Here is a 21316-nt window from a genome sequence, read left to right on the forward strand (position 1 = left end):
CGGGCGGGGGGCTGACCCCCCACCTCCCTCCCGGACGGGGCGGCTGGCCGGGCAGAGGGGCTCCTCACTTCCCAGAAGGGGCGGCCGGGCAGAGGCGCCCCTCACCTCCCGGATGGGGCGGCTGGCCAGGCGGGGGGCTAACCCCCCCACCTCCCTCCCGGACGGGGCGGCTGGCCGGGCCGGGGGCTGACCCCCCCACCTCCCTCCCAGACAGAGCGGCTGGCCGGGCAGAGGGGCTCCTCACTTCCCAGTAGGGGCGGCCGGGCAGAGGCGCCCCCCCCACCTCCTGGACAGGGCGGCTGGCCGGGCAGGGGGCTGATCCCCCCACCTCCCTCCCGGACGGGGCGGCTGGCCAGGCGGGGGGCTGATCCCCCCACCTCCCTCCCGGACGGGGCAGCTGGCCGGGCGGGGGGCTGACCCCCCCACCTCCCTCCCGGATGGGGCGGCTGGCCGGGAGGGGGGCTGACCCCCCCACCTCCCTCCCGGACGGGGCGGCTGGCCGGGCAGAGGGGCTCCTCACTTCCCAGTAGGGGCGGCCGGGCAGAGGCACCCCTCGCCTCCCGGACGGGGCGGCTGGCCAGGCGGGGGGCTGACCCCCCCACCTCCCTCCCGGACGAGGCGGCTGGCCGGGCAGAGGGGCTCCTCACTTCCCGGTAGGGGCGGCCGGGCAGAGGTGCCCCTCACCTCCCGGACGGGGCGGCTGGCCGGGCGGGGGGCTGACCCCCCCACCTCCCTCCCAGACGAGGAGGGAGGACGCTCCTCACTTCTCAGACGGGGTGGCTGCCGGGCGGAGGGGCTCCTCACTTCTCAGACGGGGCGGTTGCCAGGCAGAGGGTCTCCTCACTTCTCAGACAGGGCGGCCGGGCAGAGACACTCCTCACATCCCGGACGGGGCGGCAGGGCAGAGGTGCTCCCCACATCTCAGACGATGGGCGGCCGGGCAGAGACGCTCCTCACTTCCCAGATGTGATGGCGGCCGGGAAGAGGCGCTCCTCACTTCCTAGATGGGATGGCGGCCGGGCAGAGACGCTCCTCACTTTCCAGACTGGGCAGCCAGGCAGAGGGGCTCCTCACATCCCAGACGATAGGCAGTCAGGCGGAGACGCTCCTCACTTCCCAGACGGGGTGGCTGCCAGGCAGAGGCTGCAATCTCGGCACTTAGGGAGGCCAAGGCAGGCGGCTGGGAGGTGGTTGTAGCGAGCCAAGATCACGCCACTGCACTCCAGCCTGGGCGCCATTGAGCACTGAGTTAACGAGACTCCGTCTGCAATCCCGGCACCTCGGGAGGCCGAGGCTGGCGGATCACTCGCGGTTAGGAGCTGGAGACCAGCCCAGCCGACACATCGAAACCCCGTCTCCACCAAAAAAATACGAAAACCAGTCAGGCGTGGCGGCGCACGCCTGCAATCGCAGGCACTCGGCAGGCTGAGGCAGGAGAATCGGGCAGGGAGGTTGCAGTGAGCTGAGATGGCAGCAGTACCGTCCAGCTTCGGCTCGGCATCAGAGGGAGACCGTGGAAAGAGGGGAGAGGGGAGAGGGGAGAGGGGGGAGGGGGGAGGGGGGAGGGGGGAGGGGGGAGGGGAGAGGGGAGAGGGGAGAGTGCCTCCTTGCAGTCTCTTGAATTCTTGACCTTAAGTGATCTGTCCCCTAATAATGCATCTTAAAGAATTAGAGACACTAGAGCAAACCAAACCCAAAGTGAGTAGAAGAAAATAAATAGCTGGGCGCAGTAGCTCACGCCTGCAGTCCCAACACTTTGGGAGGCTGAGGCAGGTGGATCACCGGAGGTCAGGAGTTCGAGACCAGCCTGACCAATAAGGTGAAATTCCATCTCTACTAAAAATATAAAAATTAGCCAGACGTAGTGGCAGGCACCTGTAGTCCCAGCTACTCAGGAGGCTGAGACAGGAGAATTGCTTGAACCCGGGAGGTGGAGGTTGCAGTGAGCCAAGATCACGCCACTGCACTCTAGCCTGGGCAACAGAACAAGACTCTGTCTCAAAAAAAAAAAAAAAAAAAAGGAAAATAAAATAATAAAGATTAGAGCAGAAATAAATGAAACTGAAACAAAGAAAACAATACAAATGTGTTCAACAAAATTATTGTTTTTTTGTTTGTTTGTTTTTTGTTTGTTTTTTTTGAAATGGGGTCTTGCTCTTATCACCCAGGCTGGAGTGCAATGGCAGGATCTCTGTTCACTGCAACCTCTGCCTCCTGGATTCAAGCAATTCTCCTGCCTCAGCCTCCCAAGTAGCTGGGATTACAGGCACCCACCACCATGCCCGGCTAATTTTTGTATTTTTAATACAGACGGGGCTTTGCCATGTTGGTCAGGCTGGTCTCGAACTCCTGACCTCGTGATCTGTCCACCTCAGCCTCCCAAAGTGCTGGGATTACAGGTGTCAGCCACCACGCCCGGCCGAGAAATTGGTTTTTTGAAAAGTAAACAAAATAAAAAATCCTTTAGCCAGACTAAGAAAGATAAACCAAATAAAATAGAAGTGAGAAAGAAGACTTTACAGCCAATACTGCAGAAATTCAAAGGGTCATTGGAGGCTACTATGATCAACTGTATGCCAAAAATTGGAAATTATAGAAAAAATGGACAAATTCCTAGACACATATAACTTACCAAGATGAATTATGAGGAAATCCAAAACCTGAACTGACAAATAGCAAGCAATGAGATTGAGGCTGTAATAAAAATTTTCCCAGCAAAGAAAAGCCTGGGACCCAATGGCTTCACTACTGAATTTTACCAAACATTTAAAGAACTAACCCCAATCCTACTCGAACTATTCCCAAAAATAAGAGGAGGAGAAAATACTTCTAAACTCATCATACAAGGTTGGTATTACCCTGATACTAAAATAATTTTTTTTCTATTTCCATTTCAATAAGAAATAAGAGAAAGTAAAACAAAGACATATTTGAACCTAATGTATTCTTCAGTGATATCATTCCTTTACTGTAAGGAATACTTTTTTTTTCTTTTTTCTTCTTTTTTGAGACGGAGTCTTGCTCTGTCACCAGGCTGGAGTGCAGTGGTGCGATCTCGGCTCACTGCACCCTCCTCCTCCCAGGTTCAAGTGATTTCCCCTGCCTCAGCCTCCCAAGTAGCTGGGACTACAGGCGTGCGCCACCACGCCTGGCTAATTTTTTTGTATTTTAGTGGATACGGGGTTTCACCATGTTGACTAGGATGGTCTCGATCACCTGACCCCGTGATCTGCCCGCCTCGGCCTCCCAAAGTGCTGGTATTACAGGCGTGAGCCACCGCGCCTGGCCGGAGTACTTGTTTTTCAATACCACAGGAGCTATGAGCTGGTCCTCCATTTTGTATCAAAGAATGTGTCCCCAGGTGACAAGATGCAGATTCCAAGACATTGAATCAATATGATGCCACCATCGCTTTCTTTCTGTTCTATGACATCTTTCTAGTCTTACCTTACTATTTCCTTGGCTCTAAGTTGGTTTTTCCTGAGTTCTCAGAAATTGAAATAATACACACTTTGTAGAAATAAGAATTTCATGTTAGTCAAGTCTCTAGGATGGCCATGGGCTCCACTTAACTATCTCAGAACTTACAGCCCCATGTCCTCTGCTCACTATCCATTGAGATTTATGTGTTCTCAGACTTCACAGAAACTTTTCTAGCTACTTATGTCATTCTCAGTGGTAACTTCATTTATCCACAATATTAACTAATTTTCTCAGTCCAAGCTGTTTTCCAGAGGTAATCTCCAGTCCCCATGCTGAAACTATCATTGTACTTACTGCTGAAATGATAGTTCCTTCCCAGCAAGAAGGTGAGATTATCGTACCCAGAATCTTTTCTCAGGGTTCAAATATCCACTTTCCCCATGGCAGGAATGCTGACACTCCAGCCACGGTTTTGTAAATGTGAATTAATAAATACCAACTATTCCCAGGTGAGTGTTGTGGGTGGCAAGCTACCCAGGTGCTGAGGCAAGAGACCGAGGGCACGAGCCATTCCAGTATAATAAAATATATAAAACAACAAGAGTTATACTAGATCTAGATCATAGATGTGATTATATATGAATATCATTAATCATTAGTTTGTAGCAATTACTCTTTATTCCAGTATTATAATAATCCTCGCTCTATAATCATAACCTAGAAAAAACCAGGCCATACAGAGATAGGAGCTGAGGGGACACAGTGAGAAGTGACCAGAAGACAAGAGTGCGAGCCTTCTGTTATGTCCAGACAGGGCCACCAGAGGGCTCCTTGGTCTAGCGGTGATGCCAGCGTCTGGGAAGTCTGGTCTAGCGGTAGCCTTAGTGTCAAGGAAAAACACCTGCTACTTAGCGGACCGGGAAAGGGAGTCTCCCTTTTCCCCGGGGGAGTTTAGAGAAGACTCTGCTCCTCCATCTCTTGTGGAGGGCCTGACTGATGTCAGGCCCACCCGCAGTTATCCGGAGGCCTAACCGTCTCCCTGAGATGCTGTGCTTCAGCGGTCACGCTCCTAGTCTGCCTTCATGTTCCATCCTGTACACCTGGCTCTGCCTTCTAGATAACAGTAGCAAAATTAGTGAAAGTACTAAAAGTCTCTGATATGCAGAAATAATGGTGTAAGCTGTCTCTCTCTCTCCCTCTCTCTCTCTGCCTTGGCTGCCAGGCAGGGAAGGGCCCCGCGTCCAGTGAACACGTGACCCACATGACCTTACCTATCATTGGAGATGACTCACACTCTTTGCCCTGCCTCTTTTGCTTTGTGTCCAATAAATAACAGTGCAGCTAGACATTCAGGGCCACTACCAGTCTCCGCGCATTGGTGGTAGTGGTCCCCCGGGCCCAGCTGCCTTTTCTCTTATCTCTTTGTCTTGTGTCTTTATTTCTACACTCTCTCGTCGCCGCACACAGGGAGAGACTCTGTGGGGCTGGTCCCTACAGAGTGTCACTATCAAAAGGAACCAGTTCTGCTCTAAGGTTGAGACATACTCTGAGGGACCTGGAGACATGGTGCAACCTCCTCTCCTTGCCTTATGCCTCTCCTCTATATTTCCTCTGAAACCTTCTTTGAATATTCTTCCTTCCATTCCTGACTGAAAATATTAAGCCTCACAAAGTCCACTGTAAGATCTTTACCAGTGGGAAATGAAGAAGACTGTTTAAAGTATTTGAGTGGCCATTTAGTGTCTTTATAACATTTTTTGGTTATGCATTTTTGTCTTTTTGGGGGCATGATTTGCAAATTGAGTCTCTGGTATTTTACTAACTTGTGTTTGATGAGTGAAAGAGTTAATACTTCCTCTCCCATTAGTGAAAGGAAAGACACTTCAGAAACATGAATAAAAGATTGTAAATTGGAAATAATAAGGTAATCAGATATGTAAAGAATCTAGGCCAGGCGTGGTGGCTCACGCCTGTAATCCCAGCATGTCAAGTGATTCTCCTGCCTCCACCTCTCTAGTAGCTGGAATTACAGGCACCTGCCACTACACCCAGTGAATTTTTGTATTTTTAGTAGAGACAAGGTTTCACCATGTTGGTCATGCTGGTCTAGAACTCCTGACCTCTGGTGATCCACCCACCTCGGCCTCCCAAAGTGCTGGGATTACAGGCATGAGCCACAGCGCCCAGCTTCCTGACATCGCTTAATGCATAATCTCTTCACAGCGTATTTCCAAAGTCCAAGGGCTCTTTCATAACACCTACAACTGGTTCCATCAGAAATGTTTAAAGCATAACAAAATATGTTATCATCGTCCATTTTTTTCTATTGTCTCAAAAATATCTTTGTTCTTTAAGCAGCTTCATTGCAATGAAATTCCCAAATGTGGGCGTGGTGGCTCACGCCTGTGGTCCCAGCACTTTGGGAGGCTGAGGCGGGTGGAGTTTGGTTTGGGGAACCCCATTTTCTTGGGCACCTTATGTAAACTTACTGCTGCAAAATTGAGCTATAGTCAGTCTTACCAAATTTGCTTCCTATTGTGGGCCTTTCAGATGCTAATAAAACCATTAGATTAATTAATAAGATAGACAATGATGAAAGGTACAGGGGAGAGTCAAATAGCTCCTTCCAGGAAGGTAGAAATTTTTAAATAGTTATAAAGAAAGAAGACAAATAAAGAAAACACGGATAGGAATGAAACTAAGAGGAAAAAGAAAAGGGGGAAATCATGATACTCATCCCAGCATGATAGAAATCTTTAGATGGCTATTAGATGGAAATTAGATGAATAAAATAAAAACTGATGGGATTAAAACAAAATTCTGAATATAACACTATTGAAGGTTGGGTGGACCAAAGGAAGTTCCTGTTGATCCCCCAACATTAAAGGGCCTTAAGCTAAGTTGCTGTAGTTCCTGAAGTTTGGATAAATTTTAAAAGCCAGAAGGTAAAGATACAATGAGAAACCCCACCTGGAATGCCTAGGGTGATGGTTAGACTGGTTAATCAAGGTAGCACTTGGAAAAAAGGCCAAAGTCTCCTGGCCTGAACCCTGGGTGGAAACCTGAAGACATCTGCACAAGAAAGGGTAAAATGGTCTGGAGAGAAGAGTCCTGGGACTAGAACATAAAGTAAAAGTTGACGGGACTATGAAAGTTGGAATGTTAAACATGCTTTTTTTTTTTAAGTTGTACTACCAATAAACTGAGTTCTTTCCCTACTTTGAATTGGTCACAAAAAAAAGAACACCCAATTTGGGAAAAAAAAAAAGGCAAGAAAGTTTTATTTCTGAGCAGAAATGGAGAATGAGTAAGCTCTTGCTCTAAATGCCTCTTCTCCCTGAACATAGAAGGCATGGGGTTTTTAAGAACTGAGCGGCCGGGCACAGTGGCTCATGCCTTTAATCCCAGCACTTTGGGAGGCCGAGACAGGTGGATCACCTGAGGTTGAGAGTTCGAGACCAGCCTGACCAACATGGAGAAACCCCGTCTCTACTAAAAATACAAAATTAGCCGGATATGGTGTCTCATGCCTGTAATCCCAGCCATAACATTAATTTATTAGGCAAAACACTCCTTGCCATGGAAACAGAAATAAAGAATAGCCACTTCCCAGCAATAACATGAACTCCTGGATTTAAGACACAACCAATATCAACAGGTGGAGAGCATCTTCTGCATACGTGCTCCACCTTTGAAAACTGCAGCCATTTATCACTACCAAAATAGTATTTCTTTCATTGGTCTTCCTGTAAGATTGATAAATCTTAGATAAATTAATCCAGAATTAATTGAATATAAGTTGGAATCTCAAGCGAGGGATACTAAGTGGATAAAAGTGTTGCTCAATGTACTGGACACTATGATTGATTTTATAGGCAGGAGAGTTGTCTTCTGTGGGAATCACAGACAGAGATTCAGCATGTATTCCTGCTTTAGGGAACACAACATTTCTCCTCTATCTTCCTTGTCTTGTCCTATCTGGATTAGTTCTCTCTTGTCCCTGACAGACTGAGAAACTGACTCTAATGCCTCAGAGTGCATTTATGTGAATTTATAACACAATAATGTTTATCAGCCTCTGCTCCCAGTACCGGGATTTTGCGACTGAAAGACTGTTCAAAACGTTATGATAATTTGGATTTTTAGTCTTTGGGGGCATCCTAAATAATAAGTTTAGCATCGGAGAGCTCGAGTTCCCCAAAATCTAAAATAATATTTTTTCAAATACTTGAGTGATCAGTTACAGACACTAATCTCCAAAAATCTCAATACGGGTTCTAAGGCTAGGTGAGACTATCCTCTACCCTAGAAGGACATGCACTTTAAGGACAGACCGCTGAGGTGGAGCTGGGCCTTTCCTGCAAGTAAGTGAGCATGATGGTAGGGTATACCTGACAGCATAGTTTGACAGGGGATATAGACTTTCAAGGAGAAAATAGACATGAAATAGATACATGCAGAAGTATAGTCAAATTGAGGGAAGATGACACTTAGGCCAGAGTGGTGTTTATTCACCACTCTGTGCAATCAAGCGCCTCTGAGAAGGCCTTCTTTACCGCCTTGGAACTGTCTTGAAACCTGAGGAAACTACATAACCCAGAAATCTCTGCGTCGAATGACAGCGCGTCAGAGCCAATGAAGGCTCAAAATAAAGGCGTTTCCGCGGAAACAGTATAAAGGTGGGACTTCCGGCGTCCTCTACTAGTGGCCATTTTGATTGGTGTTGGGTGTATTTTCCAGTGAGAGACCGCGGAGTGTTGGGTCGTGTAGAAGTGACTGAACCCAGAAGGTGGAGACGAGACGTTGTCCCGACTGCACAGAGGCTGCTCTGCAGCTCCTTAAAGGCGCTAGGCGTGACCCGCACCAAGGCCGGGATCGGGACCACCGTGCCCGGGTACCTGCACTGCTCGCCCCCTCCTTTCGACCCCGCTTTCCCCACCCAGTCGGATGGCGGCGGCCGCGCTGAGGCCCCCGGCTCAGGTAATTGTGGCGTCTTCCGTGCCCTCAGGTCACCTCATCTTTACCTAAGTCCAAAAGCAGAGAGGAAGCGGCGCCTGCTCAAGGTTCTACAGCCTGAACCCGGCGCCACTGAGGCGCTCTCTATGGGCCCCCGTTTTTGACACCCGCGGGATGCGCTCAGGAGAGCTACAGGCACAGGGAGCGGTGCAGGCAAAGGCCTGGAGATGAACTGAGCCGAGAGCATCGTAACCTAGGGTCCACAGGCACCTGTCGGGAGCAAAGTGTGAGGCAGAGCTCCTCCTGGAAGAGCAGGCTGAGGACTGTGTGTTCACCCTGAGAACGCTGGAAGCCATGGACAGCTTCCAGCAAAGGAAGGAAAAGATCAATGTCCAGGCTTTAAAGGTTTCCCAAAGTCCAGTCGAAAAAGAACACAGGGGATGACTTTCGGGCCCTGGGAGGTTGAATTCTTGTTCAACCTCTACAGATCAGATAGGTGCTAAGAGATGACATTTTGTACTGAGGCGCTCAGTTCAGACAACCAACTCGCGTTTACCTAGTTACAGGGCCAAGAAAGAGTTCAGGGAGGCCTGAGCTTATCAAATCTCATCAGGGATACATTCTTGTAGCTTGTGCCTCTCCTCTCAGGAACACCTGGCTGCAGAAGCACTTGCAGAACCTCCGCAGGGAAGCGGAGGGTGTTATTCCCTCACTGGCCCTAACTCCTATCCACATGCTCTTTAGATTGGGATGTCCTGGGATTCTTAGGTACCTTTTTTTTTTTTTTTTTTTAAGTTTTTTGATATGGGAACCCTGGAGGAACCTTAAACCCAGGATCCTAAGTCTGTGACACAGGATATATGGAGGTATTCCCATTTCTGTCAACCAGTATAAACATACTTGGAAGGTTAACCCAGGAGTTAGTACCAGGATGTGAAATGCTTAGAGGTGAAACTGACCAGAGGGAGGAGGTGATGTTGCCACAGTTTGATCTGGCTGTAGTCTCCTCTGGCTCTACAGTGGAGAACAGACTGTGGGGTTGAGAGAGGAGGAAATAAGATGAGAGTTGAGGCTTTTGCCGTAATCCAAGTGAGGGTTAACAGACCAAGATTCATGGCTAAGGAGATGTGGCTGGATTCAAAGTTGATATTTTGTAACAAGCATCTAGGTTTCCTAATACGCAAAGTAAGGGCATGAAGAGAGCAATCAGGGGCCCGAGGTTTTTGGTCTTAGTACCTGTAGCTATGGAAGCTGCATCAGCTGAGATGAGCATGTTGGTAATAAACATAATTAGAATATTATGCAAATATCAGGATGACTGTTATGGCCATATGAAGAGTCAGAGACGAATAAGTGTAGGCATCAAATGGCTATGGACATGCAGGTTGGGATATCTGGAAAGGGATTGACACTGGAGACATCTAATATATGGTAGCTAATGTGTATGCTATGGTGAGTGAGCCATGGGTCACATTAAGGAGAACACACTTCAGATTCTGGTGGTAAATCTTTTAGGGGACCAGAAAGCAGTGGTTGAATGATGAGGACTGCATCTGTTGCTTGGGTCCCTGGGTAATGTTACTGGGCTTCCTAAACACTGGAGAGGTAGGTAAGTGACCGTGATGGTAGGGTATACCTGTCAGCATAATTTGACAGGGGACATAGACTTTCAAGGAGAGAATAGACATGAAATAGATATATGCAGAAGTGTAGTCAAATTGAGGGAAGATGACACTTAGGCCAGAGTGGTACTTATTCACCATTCTGTGCAATCAAGATTTGAGATGACTTTGGTAGTGTGTGGGGGGTTTCATTACGCGTGCTGAATATGCTCAGGGAGAAATATGGTCATCTGTGACAGTAGGTCTTGGGCCCTAAATGGATTAAAAACAGGACTTTTTTTTTTTTTTTGAGACGGTGTCTCACTCTGTCGCCCAGGCTGGTGTACTGGTGTATAGTGGCGCAATCTTGGCTCATTACAACCTCCACCTCCCAGGTTCAAGTGATTCTCCTGCCTCAGCCTCCCGGTAGCTGAGAATACAGTTGCGTGCCACCACGCCCCACTAATTTTTTTTTGTATTTTTAGTAGAGATGTGATTTCACCATATTGGCCAGGCTGGTCTCAAACTCCTAACCTCATGATCCACCTGCCTCAGCCTCCCAAAGTGCTAGGATTACAGGTGTGAACCACCATGCCCATCCAGGACTGGTCTTTAAATGGCAATGGTATTAGGTGAATGGAAGTTGGTCCGTGTTGCTGAAGGGTAAGCCATTGCAGCACAGAAGTGGAATAAGACCATGGATATCTGAAGTTACATGTGGTTTTGCATGGATGTGGAGTAATGCAAGGAGGCATTCATAGAATTATTAGGGACTACCACTGCTAATGGGAACCATGGTCATTTTGTGTTATTATTGGATCCTGTTTGAATATGTGAAGCATATTGGATGCTGTCAGCCATATTGTGGTATAAAGCCAAAAGTGGAGGCCCAATATGATGTGTCACCTTGACATCTAGTGATATTGGTATGACCTCAAATGACCTGAGAACCAATTCCCTTCCCACTAGGCTCTTTTAGATAATAATCAGCATGGCCTAATAATCCTTTTATTAGGGAGACCAGGCAGAATTCCTGGTTATTATACTTTGTAGTGAGTTTCAATTTTATCCTTACCCACAGTGTTATTCAAACAAGCCAGTTGCATCCTCCTAAGGGATTCGGGGGTCATCACACCCTCTTCATTTTAAAAGCTTGCATATCATAGTTTCTGGTTATGCGCTGTTATCCATAGTGCAACCCCTGTGTAGTCCTTCATGATGAGGGATGTCCTCTTCTAGACTTTGAGTGTATTTGATTGTTAAACATATTTATAGCACCTGTCTAGTGTTTGATGTCATGTGTTTGGTCATTAATATAACTGTAAGGTGAAAATCTCACCCTTACTGGTAGAAGGAAGAAGAGGGTATAAACATACTTTAACTTGTGGGGAGGCAGAGGCCAATGTGGGAGGCAGTTTAGTGGGGGTGGCCATGGGCATGTGTCTGTGCAGTCTAAAGAATGACGTGTATTTTGGCCTAGCACAGTGGCTCATGCCTGTAATCCCAGCACATTGGGAGGCTGAGGTGGGTGAATCACTTGAGCTCAGGATTTCGAGACTAACCTGGGCAACATAGTGAAACCTTCTCTCTACCAAAAATACAAAAAAAAAAAAAAAATTAGCCGGCACGGTGGTATGCACCTGTATCCCATCTACTCGGGAGGCTAAGGCCAGAGAATTACTCGAGCCCAGTAGACAGAGGTTGCAGAGAGCTGAGATTATGTCATTGCACTCCAGCCTGGGCAACAGGAGTGAAACCCTATCTCAAAAAAAAAAAAAAAAAAAGCAAAAAAGAGGAATGATGTGTATTTAGAGAAGGAGTATGTCTGATAGACTGAGGATGCTGCATTGGGATTTACATGACTTCATCTCTACCAGGGGCATTGGCTATCAGGAGGTATGGACCGCTTTACATCAGCACCAAAACATAGAAATCTATTGGTTCACCCACTTCTTGTGGCTGATGGCTGCACACCATGACCAGTGAGCCCATGAGAAGATAGTGACACCAGTGGGCCTAGTTTCTCCTTGTAGTTTAGGACCTTGGGAGGAGGAAGGGCAAGGGTGGATAAGTGGATGACCATATGGAGTGTTTGTGGTTTCATCTGTCATCATCATGGCAGGGCACTGTGACCTTTGAAGATGTGGCTGTGAACTTTTCCCAGGAGGAATGGAGTCTCCTTAGTGAGGCTCAGAGATGCCTTTATCATGACGTGATGCTGGAGAACCTGACACTTATATCTTCTCTAGGTAAGGCACTCACACTCTTCTCTGTGACCTCAGCTATTGTCTGTCTGTCCCCATCTTTTTTCCCCATGGCAAGACTGTTTTCCTCACTTCAGGAGCCTGGGCACAGGTTCCTCTGTTAGTTCCCTGGGTAGGTTCTATGTGGTATGTAGGACTGAGGTGTGTGCACTGCCCTCTCTTCTCCTTGAGCAGCCCCAACACCTGCTTTGCTGCAAGCTCCCAGAGAAGGAGCTTTACAGGCACCATAATGCATCCCACCTTGCTTGCCCTCTGGCTGTTGAGTAATTTTTCTAGATCAGAGACTGGTATGCACAGGTTCTGCTTCCTTGCTCTAGGTGACATTTATTCATGACTGCCTGTGCTAGGAATTCCTCCCATCACTGATGTTCTCAATACTTACATGCACCATAGGTTGTTCTTGCAAGACCCTCCTTATAAATTATCTTATTTGTTTTGTTTTGTTCTGTTTTGTTTTCAAAGTCTTACTCTGTCACCCAGGCTGGAGTGCAGTGCTGCGATCATAGCTCACTGTAGCCTCAATCTCCCAGGCTCAAGCAATCCTCCTTCCTCAGCCTCTGGAGTAACTCGGACTAGAGGCTTCTGCCACCACATCCCACTAATTTTTATTTTTATTTTTAATAGAGATGAGGTCTGGCTGTATTGCCCAGGCTGGTCTCTGACTCCCAACCTCACGTGATCCTCCCACCTCATCCTCCCAAAGTGCTGGGATTACAAGCATGAGCCAGTGTGCCCTGAGTATTTTTTGCTTTTTTGTTTTTTTTTTTTTTCAGACAGGGTTTCACTGTCATCCAGGCTGCAGTCTACTGATGCAATCATGGTTCACTTCATTCTCAACCTTCTGGGCTCAAGTAATCCTCCCACCTGACTCCTAAGTAGCTGGGACTACAGGAGCATGCCACCCTGCCCAACTAATTTTTGTTCATTTGTATTTTTGGTTTTGGTTTTTTTTTTTTTTTTGAGACGGAGTCTTGCTCTGCCACCCAGGCTGGAGTGCAGTGGCCCAATCTCGGCTCACTGCAACCTCTGCTTCCCAGGTTCACACCATTCTCCTGCCTCAGCCTCCCGAGTAGCTGGGACCACAGGCACATGCTGCCACACCTGGCTAATTTTTTTGTATTTTTAGTAGAGACGGGGTTTCACCGTGTTAGCCAGGATGGTCTCGATCTCCTGACCTTGTGATCCACCCGCCTCGGGCTCCCGAAGTGCTGGGATTACAGGCGTGAGCCACCGTGCCCAGCCTCATTTGTTTGTTTTGTAGAGATGGTGTCTCATTATGTTACCCAGGTTGGTCTTGAACTCCTAGGGTCAAGTAGTCCTTCCAGTTTGGCCTCCCACAGTGCTGGGATTATAGGTGTGAGCCACTGCACCTGGCCAAAAATTATCTTTGTAGTATTTAGTTTTCTTTCCTATGGGCTATCATGTGCTGATTTTTTCTGAACTGTTGGTTGGCTATTCTTCTCTCTTGTCTTTCTCTTATTCTTTATGTCATCCATGTCTCATGTAAATTCCATGTATATCTTTGCAGTGGAACTGAGAGTTCTCAGTGATCCAGAAGTTGCAGCTAAACCCAGGCTCAGCATGATGGGCCCAGAGGGAGGCCACCTCTGAGGAGTAACACCCTGGAGGAAGACATAACATTAGGGATTTAGGAAAGTCATACTAGAAGCTCTCCGATTTCACAAGTATTTACCTGGCAACATGACGAGCCATATGCTGTTTCTGTCTTCCCCATTCTTGAGAGTTTCAGACTTCACCGTTCTACACCCTGTCACCTCTCCTCTGATGCCAGCCCAGGACTAATCTTCACATCTCTGGATCCCACCTGGACCCATTTTTCTCACATTTCCATCTGCAGTGGACTCCAATACTGGCATATCAATTTTGTATTAGGAAGTGTGTACACATTGCTAAGCCATACCTGACCAACAACTGCTTTGTTGTACTCGTATTTTCTTGTGACACACAAACAAGTGTATCTAACAGAGGTATTACTCCATGGAAATTGCAGAAACAGAATGTTGCCTTTAGGTTGAAGATAAGTCTTCTTCATATTACTGGGTTAGAATGATTACAGAATGTAGGGGGCCACATGATGTGAAGGAACCAACAATACATGCACTACAGGAAGCAGAGGCAATTCCTTCCTGTGCAAACATCTAAAGGACCTTCATAAAGTATGTGGATGCTATATAAAAGGATATGTCTAGGCCCAAGTAAATGTAAGTACAACAAAGCAGCTGTTGATCAGGTATGGCTTAGTAATACTTCCCTTCGGAAGTACCTTGCATTTTACCAGCATTTTATTTCTTTTAGGTTGTTGGTATGGAGCAAAAGACGAGACACCTTCTAAGCAGACCCTTTCTATACAACAGGAGTCCCCACTCAGGACACATTGGACAGGTGTATGTACCAAGAAGGTCCACCTCTGGGGAATGTGTGGCCCTCTCCTGGGAGATATCTTACACCAGGGAACACAACACAATCAGAAATTGAATGGGTTTGGGGCATATGAAAAAAAATTGGATGACGATGCAAACCATCATCAAGACCAGAAGCAGCACATTGGAGAGAAATCGTACAGAAGCAATGCCAAGGGAACATCTTTTGTAAAGAACTGTAAATTCCCTATGTCACATGAGCCATTTATCTTTCATGAGGTTGGGAAAGACTTTTTGTCCAGCTTGAGATTACTCCAACAAGAGGACATTCACACTTCAGAGAAGTCAAACTTTGAAACTAAGCATGGGATACCTCATTACATCTGTGGAGAGTCCACAATACCCTTTAGCAACAAACACTCACTTGTCCTTCACCAGAGACTTCTCCCTAGAGAAGGACCTTATGTATGCAGTGATTCTGGGAAATTCACTAGCAAAAGTAATAGTTTTAATAATCATCAGGGAGTTCACACTGGAAAAAGACCTTATCAGTGTGGACAATGTGATGAATCATTTTGGTATAAGGCCCACCTCACTGAACACCAGAGAGTTCACACTGGAGAAAGACCTTATGAGTGTGGAGAATGTGATAAATCTTTTAGTCATAAGCACAGTCTTGTTGACCATCAGCGAGTTCACACTGGAGAAAGACCTTATGAATGTGACGAATGTGGGAAATCTTTTAGCCATAAGCGCAGCCTTGTTCACCACCAGCGAGTTCACACTGGAGAAAGACCTTATCAGTGTGGAGAATGTGGGAAATCGTTTAATCACAAGTGCAACCTCATTCAGCATCAGCGAGTTCACACTGGAGAAAGGCCTTTTGAGTGTACGGCATGTGGGAAGTTATTTAGGAGCAACTCCCACCTAAAGGAACACCAGAGAGTTCACACTGGAGAAAGACCCTATGAGTGTAAAGAATGTAGGAAATCATTTAGGTACAAGTCACACCTCACTGAACACCAGAGAGTTCACACTGGAGAAAGGCCATATGAGTGTAGAGAATGTGGGAAATGTTTTCATCAAAAGGGCAGTCTCATTCAACATCAGCAGATCCACTCTGGAGAAAGGCCACATGAGTGTGGAGAATGTGGGAAATGTTTTCATCAAAAGGGCAGTCTCATTCGACATCAGCAGATTCACTCTGGAGAAAGGCCACATGAGTGTGGAGAATGTGGAAAGTGTTTTCGTCAAAAAGGAAACCTCATTAAACATCAACGAGTTCACACGGGAGAAAGACATCATGAATGTTGAAAATTTGGCAGATCTGTTGGTAAAAAGAGCACCCTCATTCAACATTCGTGAGATCACACTGGAAAGCGCTTATGAGTGTGGAGAATGTGCAAAATCATCTAGCCAAAAGGTTGGCCTCATTCAACAATAGCAAGATCACACTGGGGAAAGGCTTTCTGAGTGTAGAGAATGTATGAAATCCTGTACATAGAAGTTTTGCCTCACTAAATACCAGAAGGGTCACACTGGAGAAAGACCCTATAGTTACGGGGAATTTGGGAAATTACCTAACAAGAAGTCCCACCTCACTGAACACTACTGAGTTCACAGTTGAGAAAGGCCATATGACTGTAAGGAATTTGTAAAATTATTTAGCCAGAAGAGCTGCATTACTATTCATCAGATAATTTACAATGGAGAAAGGCCACATAATAATTTCTCACATAATAAATGTGAGAAATCATTTCCGTACAGCTCTGCGCTCCATGTTCGTAAGAGTTCACACTGGACAAAGCCTTATGAGAGCAGCGAGTAGAAAATCCTTTGTGGGAAAACTCTGGTTTCATTAAACACAGGAGAGTTCATGCTAGAGAAAGGCCTCAACAGTGTAGCAAATATGGAAAGACATTCACTAGAAGTTCTGCCCTGCAAGTTCACACTAGAGAAAGCCCTTCTCAGTGAAGTAAATTTGGAAAATTGATTAGTCAAACCTCTGTGCTCCTTCAAAATCAGAGTTCACACTGGATCAAGGCTTTATGGTGTGACAAATATGGCACATTCTTTATCTAAATGTCTAACATATTATGCACAGACAAACTTCTGCTGTGGAAGTGCCTTTTGAGTGCAGAGCATTTGCGAGGGCTTCACTCTGCTTTCACTGGATACCAGAATGTTGACAGGAGAAAAATAACATAGATGTGTGGGAATATTACTTCTTTTCCAGTGTAACTGTGGGAGAGAGCCCTTATGAGGATGCCATCAACCTATATTGAATGTCATATGTCCAATAGCTGCATAAATTCCAGGTATATGGGAGCTGTATTGCATTTCTTATCCTGCGTATGTCCTTGCCAGATTTATTTCATTCTTAGGTCTCTGGAAAAAGCCATTTCATCTCTACCACTCGGCAGGTACCTACAGTGCATCACTCATGCACTCCATCATATTCCAGAAAAAAAGTTCAAGTTGTCTCCCATTCAGCAGTGGTATTTTTGAGTAGCCTCTGCACTCGTTCCTTTCTCATTTCTCTATGAAGAGTTGGGCCATGGACCTGACTCAGTTCTGGCCTAGAGCAGAAGTGTCCAGTCTTTTGGCTTTCCTGGTCCACATTGGAAGAAGAATTGTTTTGTGCCGCATGTGAAATACATTAACACTAATGATAGCTGATGAACTTTTTTTTAAAAATCACACAAAAACCCTCATAATGTTTTAAGAAAGTTTACGAATTTGTGTTGGGCTGCATTCAAAGCTGTCCTGAGATACATGCGGCCCACAAGCTGCGGGTTGGACCAGCTTGGCCTAGAGAATTTTTCTGATTACTTGACAAGATGGGCTGTCTTTCCTAGGAATCTCATGATTGTCATGATTCTTAAAATGGAATTTTCCAGCCTCTAACTCACCAACCCAAGTACAAGCTGCCTCTCATTGTTCTAGTTTCTGCTATGATGAAGTCCTTATTTAAGCTTCCTTCAATCTTGGGAATTGTATTGACTGTATTGTGTGAATTGTATACTCACTGCATTGTGTGGCTTAGATACAACATGGTTCTGGTACCATGAAGGATTCTGGTACCATGAAGGTTTGTTGGGGTTACTAAACTGTGTGACTCTTAGGGAACAGTATGAAGGCAGAATATAGCTCTGCATTTGTGGCCTAGTTTGGATGGCTGCCTAAGGCCTCCAAATAAAGACTTCAGGGCTTTGTGATCTTTATTTTTAGATGAAATAGTGCAATAATATGTGTTTTCATAAATCAACCTGAGTAGGGGACAGTTTTAGTGACACACTTTGGTGCTTCTGAGAACAGCACAAAATTATTCTCTTGTTTATAACGGATATTGCATTCTGCTCAGTACTGGTGAGGGAAATCTGTTCTCAAGTCCTACAGTGCATTCATGTGTCCTGAAGTCCAGAATTCTGTAGGATAGTGTCCTACATTATAAGCCTGGAGAAAGAAATCATAATTCTTTAATTTTTATTTTTTTAGGGACATGATGTCACTCTGAAACTCAGGCTGGAATACACTGGCATGGTCATACCTCACTGCGGCCTCAAACTCCTGGGCTCAAGTGATCCTCCTGCCTCAGCCTCCCGAGTACCTGAGATTAGCCCAGGTAATTTAAGAATTTTTTATAGAGATAGGGTTTTGCTATTTTACCCTGACTGATGTTCAACTCCTGGCCTCAAGTAATCCTCTAGCATACGCCCTTGAAAGCACTAGGATTACAGGTGTGAGCCACCATGCCCAGCCCAAAAATAATTTTTGTAGAATTAGCATTTCTAGGTAGTGAAGCAGACTGCAACAGAATAGTTGGGATATACTTTTTTTAAAAAGGCATCCACAATGATTCAGTCACTATGTCTGTGATGGACAAGCAGGTACAGAAATTTTCAGGACCTCCATAATTATGAATCTAGTGTAGCTTAGGTCATTGTCAGACTAAATCTAAAGGTTTTTTGGATTTCTGTAGCCTATCTGGGCTGCATACCAAAAAGCCATCCCTGAATTAGTAGGAGGAAGAGGATAGGGAGAAAGGAAATCTCTTAGTCCAGTGATGTGGCCTTTGCAACCAGCCGGCATTCCAATTTAATCAAGTGGAAATGATCTTCCTGGCTCATAAGTATTTGGTATCACACAGGCTAATTGCCCCCCTTAGGGCGTGATGAGAGTTAGGAGAGTCAATGTAAAATCACATAACCTATTTGTCAAAAATAATGTTAAATCCAGATAGTTCTTTCAAATTAAATTTTTAAAGCTGTAATAAGACTGGGCATGGTGACTCATGCCTGTTATCCCAACACTTTGGGAGTCCAGGGTGGGAGTATTGCTTGAGGTAAGAAGTTTGAGACTAGCCTGGGTCCCATAGTAAGACCCTGTCTCTTAAAAAATAAATACTATCTTTCTCTCTGGCCTCTCCATCCTCCAGACAATCACTGAATTACAATATTTGCTTAACAGTAGATTAATGTCAATTTTCTGGAATTTTATATGACTGATATAACATGTTTCCTCCTTTCATACCTGAGTACTCTCCTGAGCCCTATTTATTTAGATGTTCTTCTTTTTTCTTTATCATTATTTTTATTTCACGTAGCAGGGATGCATATTTTGACATTCATCAATCATGATATATGAGTAGTTCATTCTTTTTATCTTAGAATATGACATGCTATGGAAATCACTGTATACGAATTCATCTGCTTATGGATATGTTATTGCTTCTTATTTTTGTCTGTTAGGAATAAAACTGCTTGTTAAGCACATTTGAATGCAATTCTTCATATAGATAAGGTTTCATTTCTCTTGTTTGAATGCCTTGGTGTGCAGTGCCCAACTCACATGGTAGATGAATGTATACCCCTCTCCCAACTCCAGGCCGCACAGCTTACAGCTCCAAGAGAGACTCCTTCCCTCCACTTGAGGAGAGGAGAGGGAAGAATAAAGAAAACTTTGTCTTGGAACTTGTTCCAGCTCAGCTACAGTAGGATAGGGCACCAGGCTGAGGCCCCTATTCTAGGCCCTAGCTCTGAATGACATTTCTAGATATACCCTGGGCTAGAAGAGAACCCACTTCTTTGAAAGGGAGGATCCAGTCCTGGGAGGATCCATCACCTGCTGACTAAAGAGTCATTGGGCCCTGAATAATCAGCAGTAATACACAGGCAGTACTCACCATGTGCCATTGGTGAGACTCAGACGCTGGCTTCATGTGTGACCCAGCACATTCCCAGCTGTGATGGCTTTCAGGAATGACTCCTGCTTGAGAAACAGAAGAGTAAAGAAGACTTTGTCTTACAGCTTAGATACCAGTTTGGCCACAGTAGGGTAGAGCACCAAGTAGGCTCTTAGGGTCCCTAATTTCAGGCCTTGGCTCTTGGATGGCCAGAGGAAAGCCCACTGCCCTGAACAGTGTCCCAAGCCTGGCAGCACTCACCACAAGCCTGTGAGTCCCACAGTCCTGGACTGGTGAGGACCATGGGGAGAGACACCTCTGCTTGTGAAAACAGGAGGGAAGAGTGAGAAGGACTTTGTCTTATGGCTTGGGTGCCAGTTCACCTGCAGTAGAACACCAGATAGATTCCTAAGGTTTCCCACTACAGGCTCTGGCTCGCAGATGGCTTTTCTGAATGTGCCTAGGATGGGGAGGAGCTTGCCACTCTGAAGGGAAGGACATAAACCTCGCTGGTTTTGCCCCCTGCTGATTGTAGAGTCCTAGGGCCTTGAACAAACACGGAGTAGCCAGGAAGTGGTCAGTATGAGCCTTGGGCAGCACCCAGTTCTCTGCTGGCTACAGGTCTGACCCCACATGGTCCCATTGGTGGTGGCACAGGGGTACTTGTGTTACTGCTCCTCCAGCTAAAGGCAGCTCAGCACAAAGAAACTTTGGAAACCTGCCAGCAAGAGACTCAATGACCCCCATGAACACTTGAGCTGGCAGGGAGAGCTGCTTAGAGCAGTGGTAGGGACAGAACTCCAGCCAGTGCAGAGCCCAGAGGATTTGGGGTGGGAGCATCTCTAGTGGAGCACAGCTAGACACGCCCATATTTCAAGGTTCGCCTTGCTTCCCTAACAGACTTTAGCCCTAGGGAAGTCAGACCTGATCAGTGCAGGGCATTCTTGCCGATAAGTTGGGGATGGTTGGACCTGAGCACCTCTTGGTCAGCTGGTCTCTCCCAGGGCTCCAGGCTACCCACACCTGCTTGCAGTGCGACCTCGGTTGCCCAGGTGGGGTCCTTTATGGGGGTGTACATCATAGCTCCTGTGCTGGTGAACTGCAGTTGAGAAATCCCATAGTCGTGCAACAGCCCACCTGCACCTTCCCAAAACTGCGGCCTCTCTGAGACACTTTGCCTGCATGCATTCACCTATGGCCACCCCCGACGTTGCTTTGCCAGCATATGTGCACGCAAGTGGACCTTGCCTTCTCTTTTCCACCAGCATGCGTGTGCATGTGCACCCTGTCATGCTACAGCTGCCAGTGTGAGCACACCTCATCCCCCCAACTTTTCGCTGCACCACCATTGCTGTCAGAGCATTCGCGATCCCAGAGACTTCCAGCCTGCACCTGCCAGCACCCCACCCCTGGACCAGCACAAAACTACACAGACCAGCAGACACACTCCACTCACCAGTATCAGCTGCTACCCATGTGAATGCATGCACAGAGGGTACAAACAGT

At 46.4% G+C, this 21316-nt stretch overlaps 1 protein-coding gene across 3 annotated transcripts; it reads left to right on the plus strand.

Annotated features, from left to right (window-relative positions):
* The first annotated feature begins 8106 nt into the window (after positions 1 to 8106).
* On the plus strand, positions 8107 to 19411 carry ZNF776 (zinc finger protein 776). 3 transcript variants are annotated; one of them, XR_008622136.2, is made up of 4 exons: positions 8107 to 8403; positions 12103 to 12229; positions 14561 to 16048; positions 18124 to 18240. XR_008622136.2 is itself a non-coding variant. In XM_034944693.3 (4 exons), the coding sequence occupies exons 1-4, from the start codon at positions 8371 to 8373 to the stop codon at positions 18301 to 18303; spliced, it is 429 nt and encodes a 142-aa protein (XP_034800584.2). In that variant the 5' UTR covers positions 8110 to 8370; the 3' UTR covers positions 18304 to 19411. The 3 variants fall into 3 exon arrangements, 2 of the variants coding, with proteins under 2 accessions (XP_008967980.3, XP_034800584.2); XM_034944693.3 differs by having other exon boundaries at positions 8110 to 8403; positions 14561 to 14649; positions 18124 to 19411; XM_008969732.4 differs by having other exon boundaries at positions 14561 to 19411.
* The last annotated feature ends 1905 nt before the right edge of the window (positions 19412 to 21316 follow it).

Source organism: Pan paniscus, chromosome 20 (genome assembly GCF_029289425.2).
Source record: "Pan paniscus chromosome 20, NHGRI_mPanPan1-v2.0_pri, whole genome shotgun sequence".
In the NCBI taxonomy this organism is placed as follows: domain Eukaryota; kingdom Metazoa; phylum Chordata; class Mammalia; order Primates; family Hominidae; genus Pan; species Pan paniscus.

Coding starts and splice junctions, on each gene's coding strand:
- ZNF776 (XM_008969732.4), top strand. CDS start 8,371: ATGGCGGCGGCCGCGCTGAGGCCCCCGGCTCAG. Junction 8,404..12,102: donor CGCTGAGGCCCCCGGCTCAG/GTAATTGTGGCG, acceptor TCATCATGGCAG/GGCACTGTGACCTTTGAAGA. Junction 12,230..14,560: donor GACACTTATATCTTCTCTAG/GTAAGGCACTCA, acceptor TATTTCTTTTAG/GTTGTTGGTATGGAGCAAAA.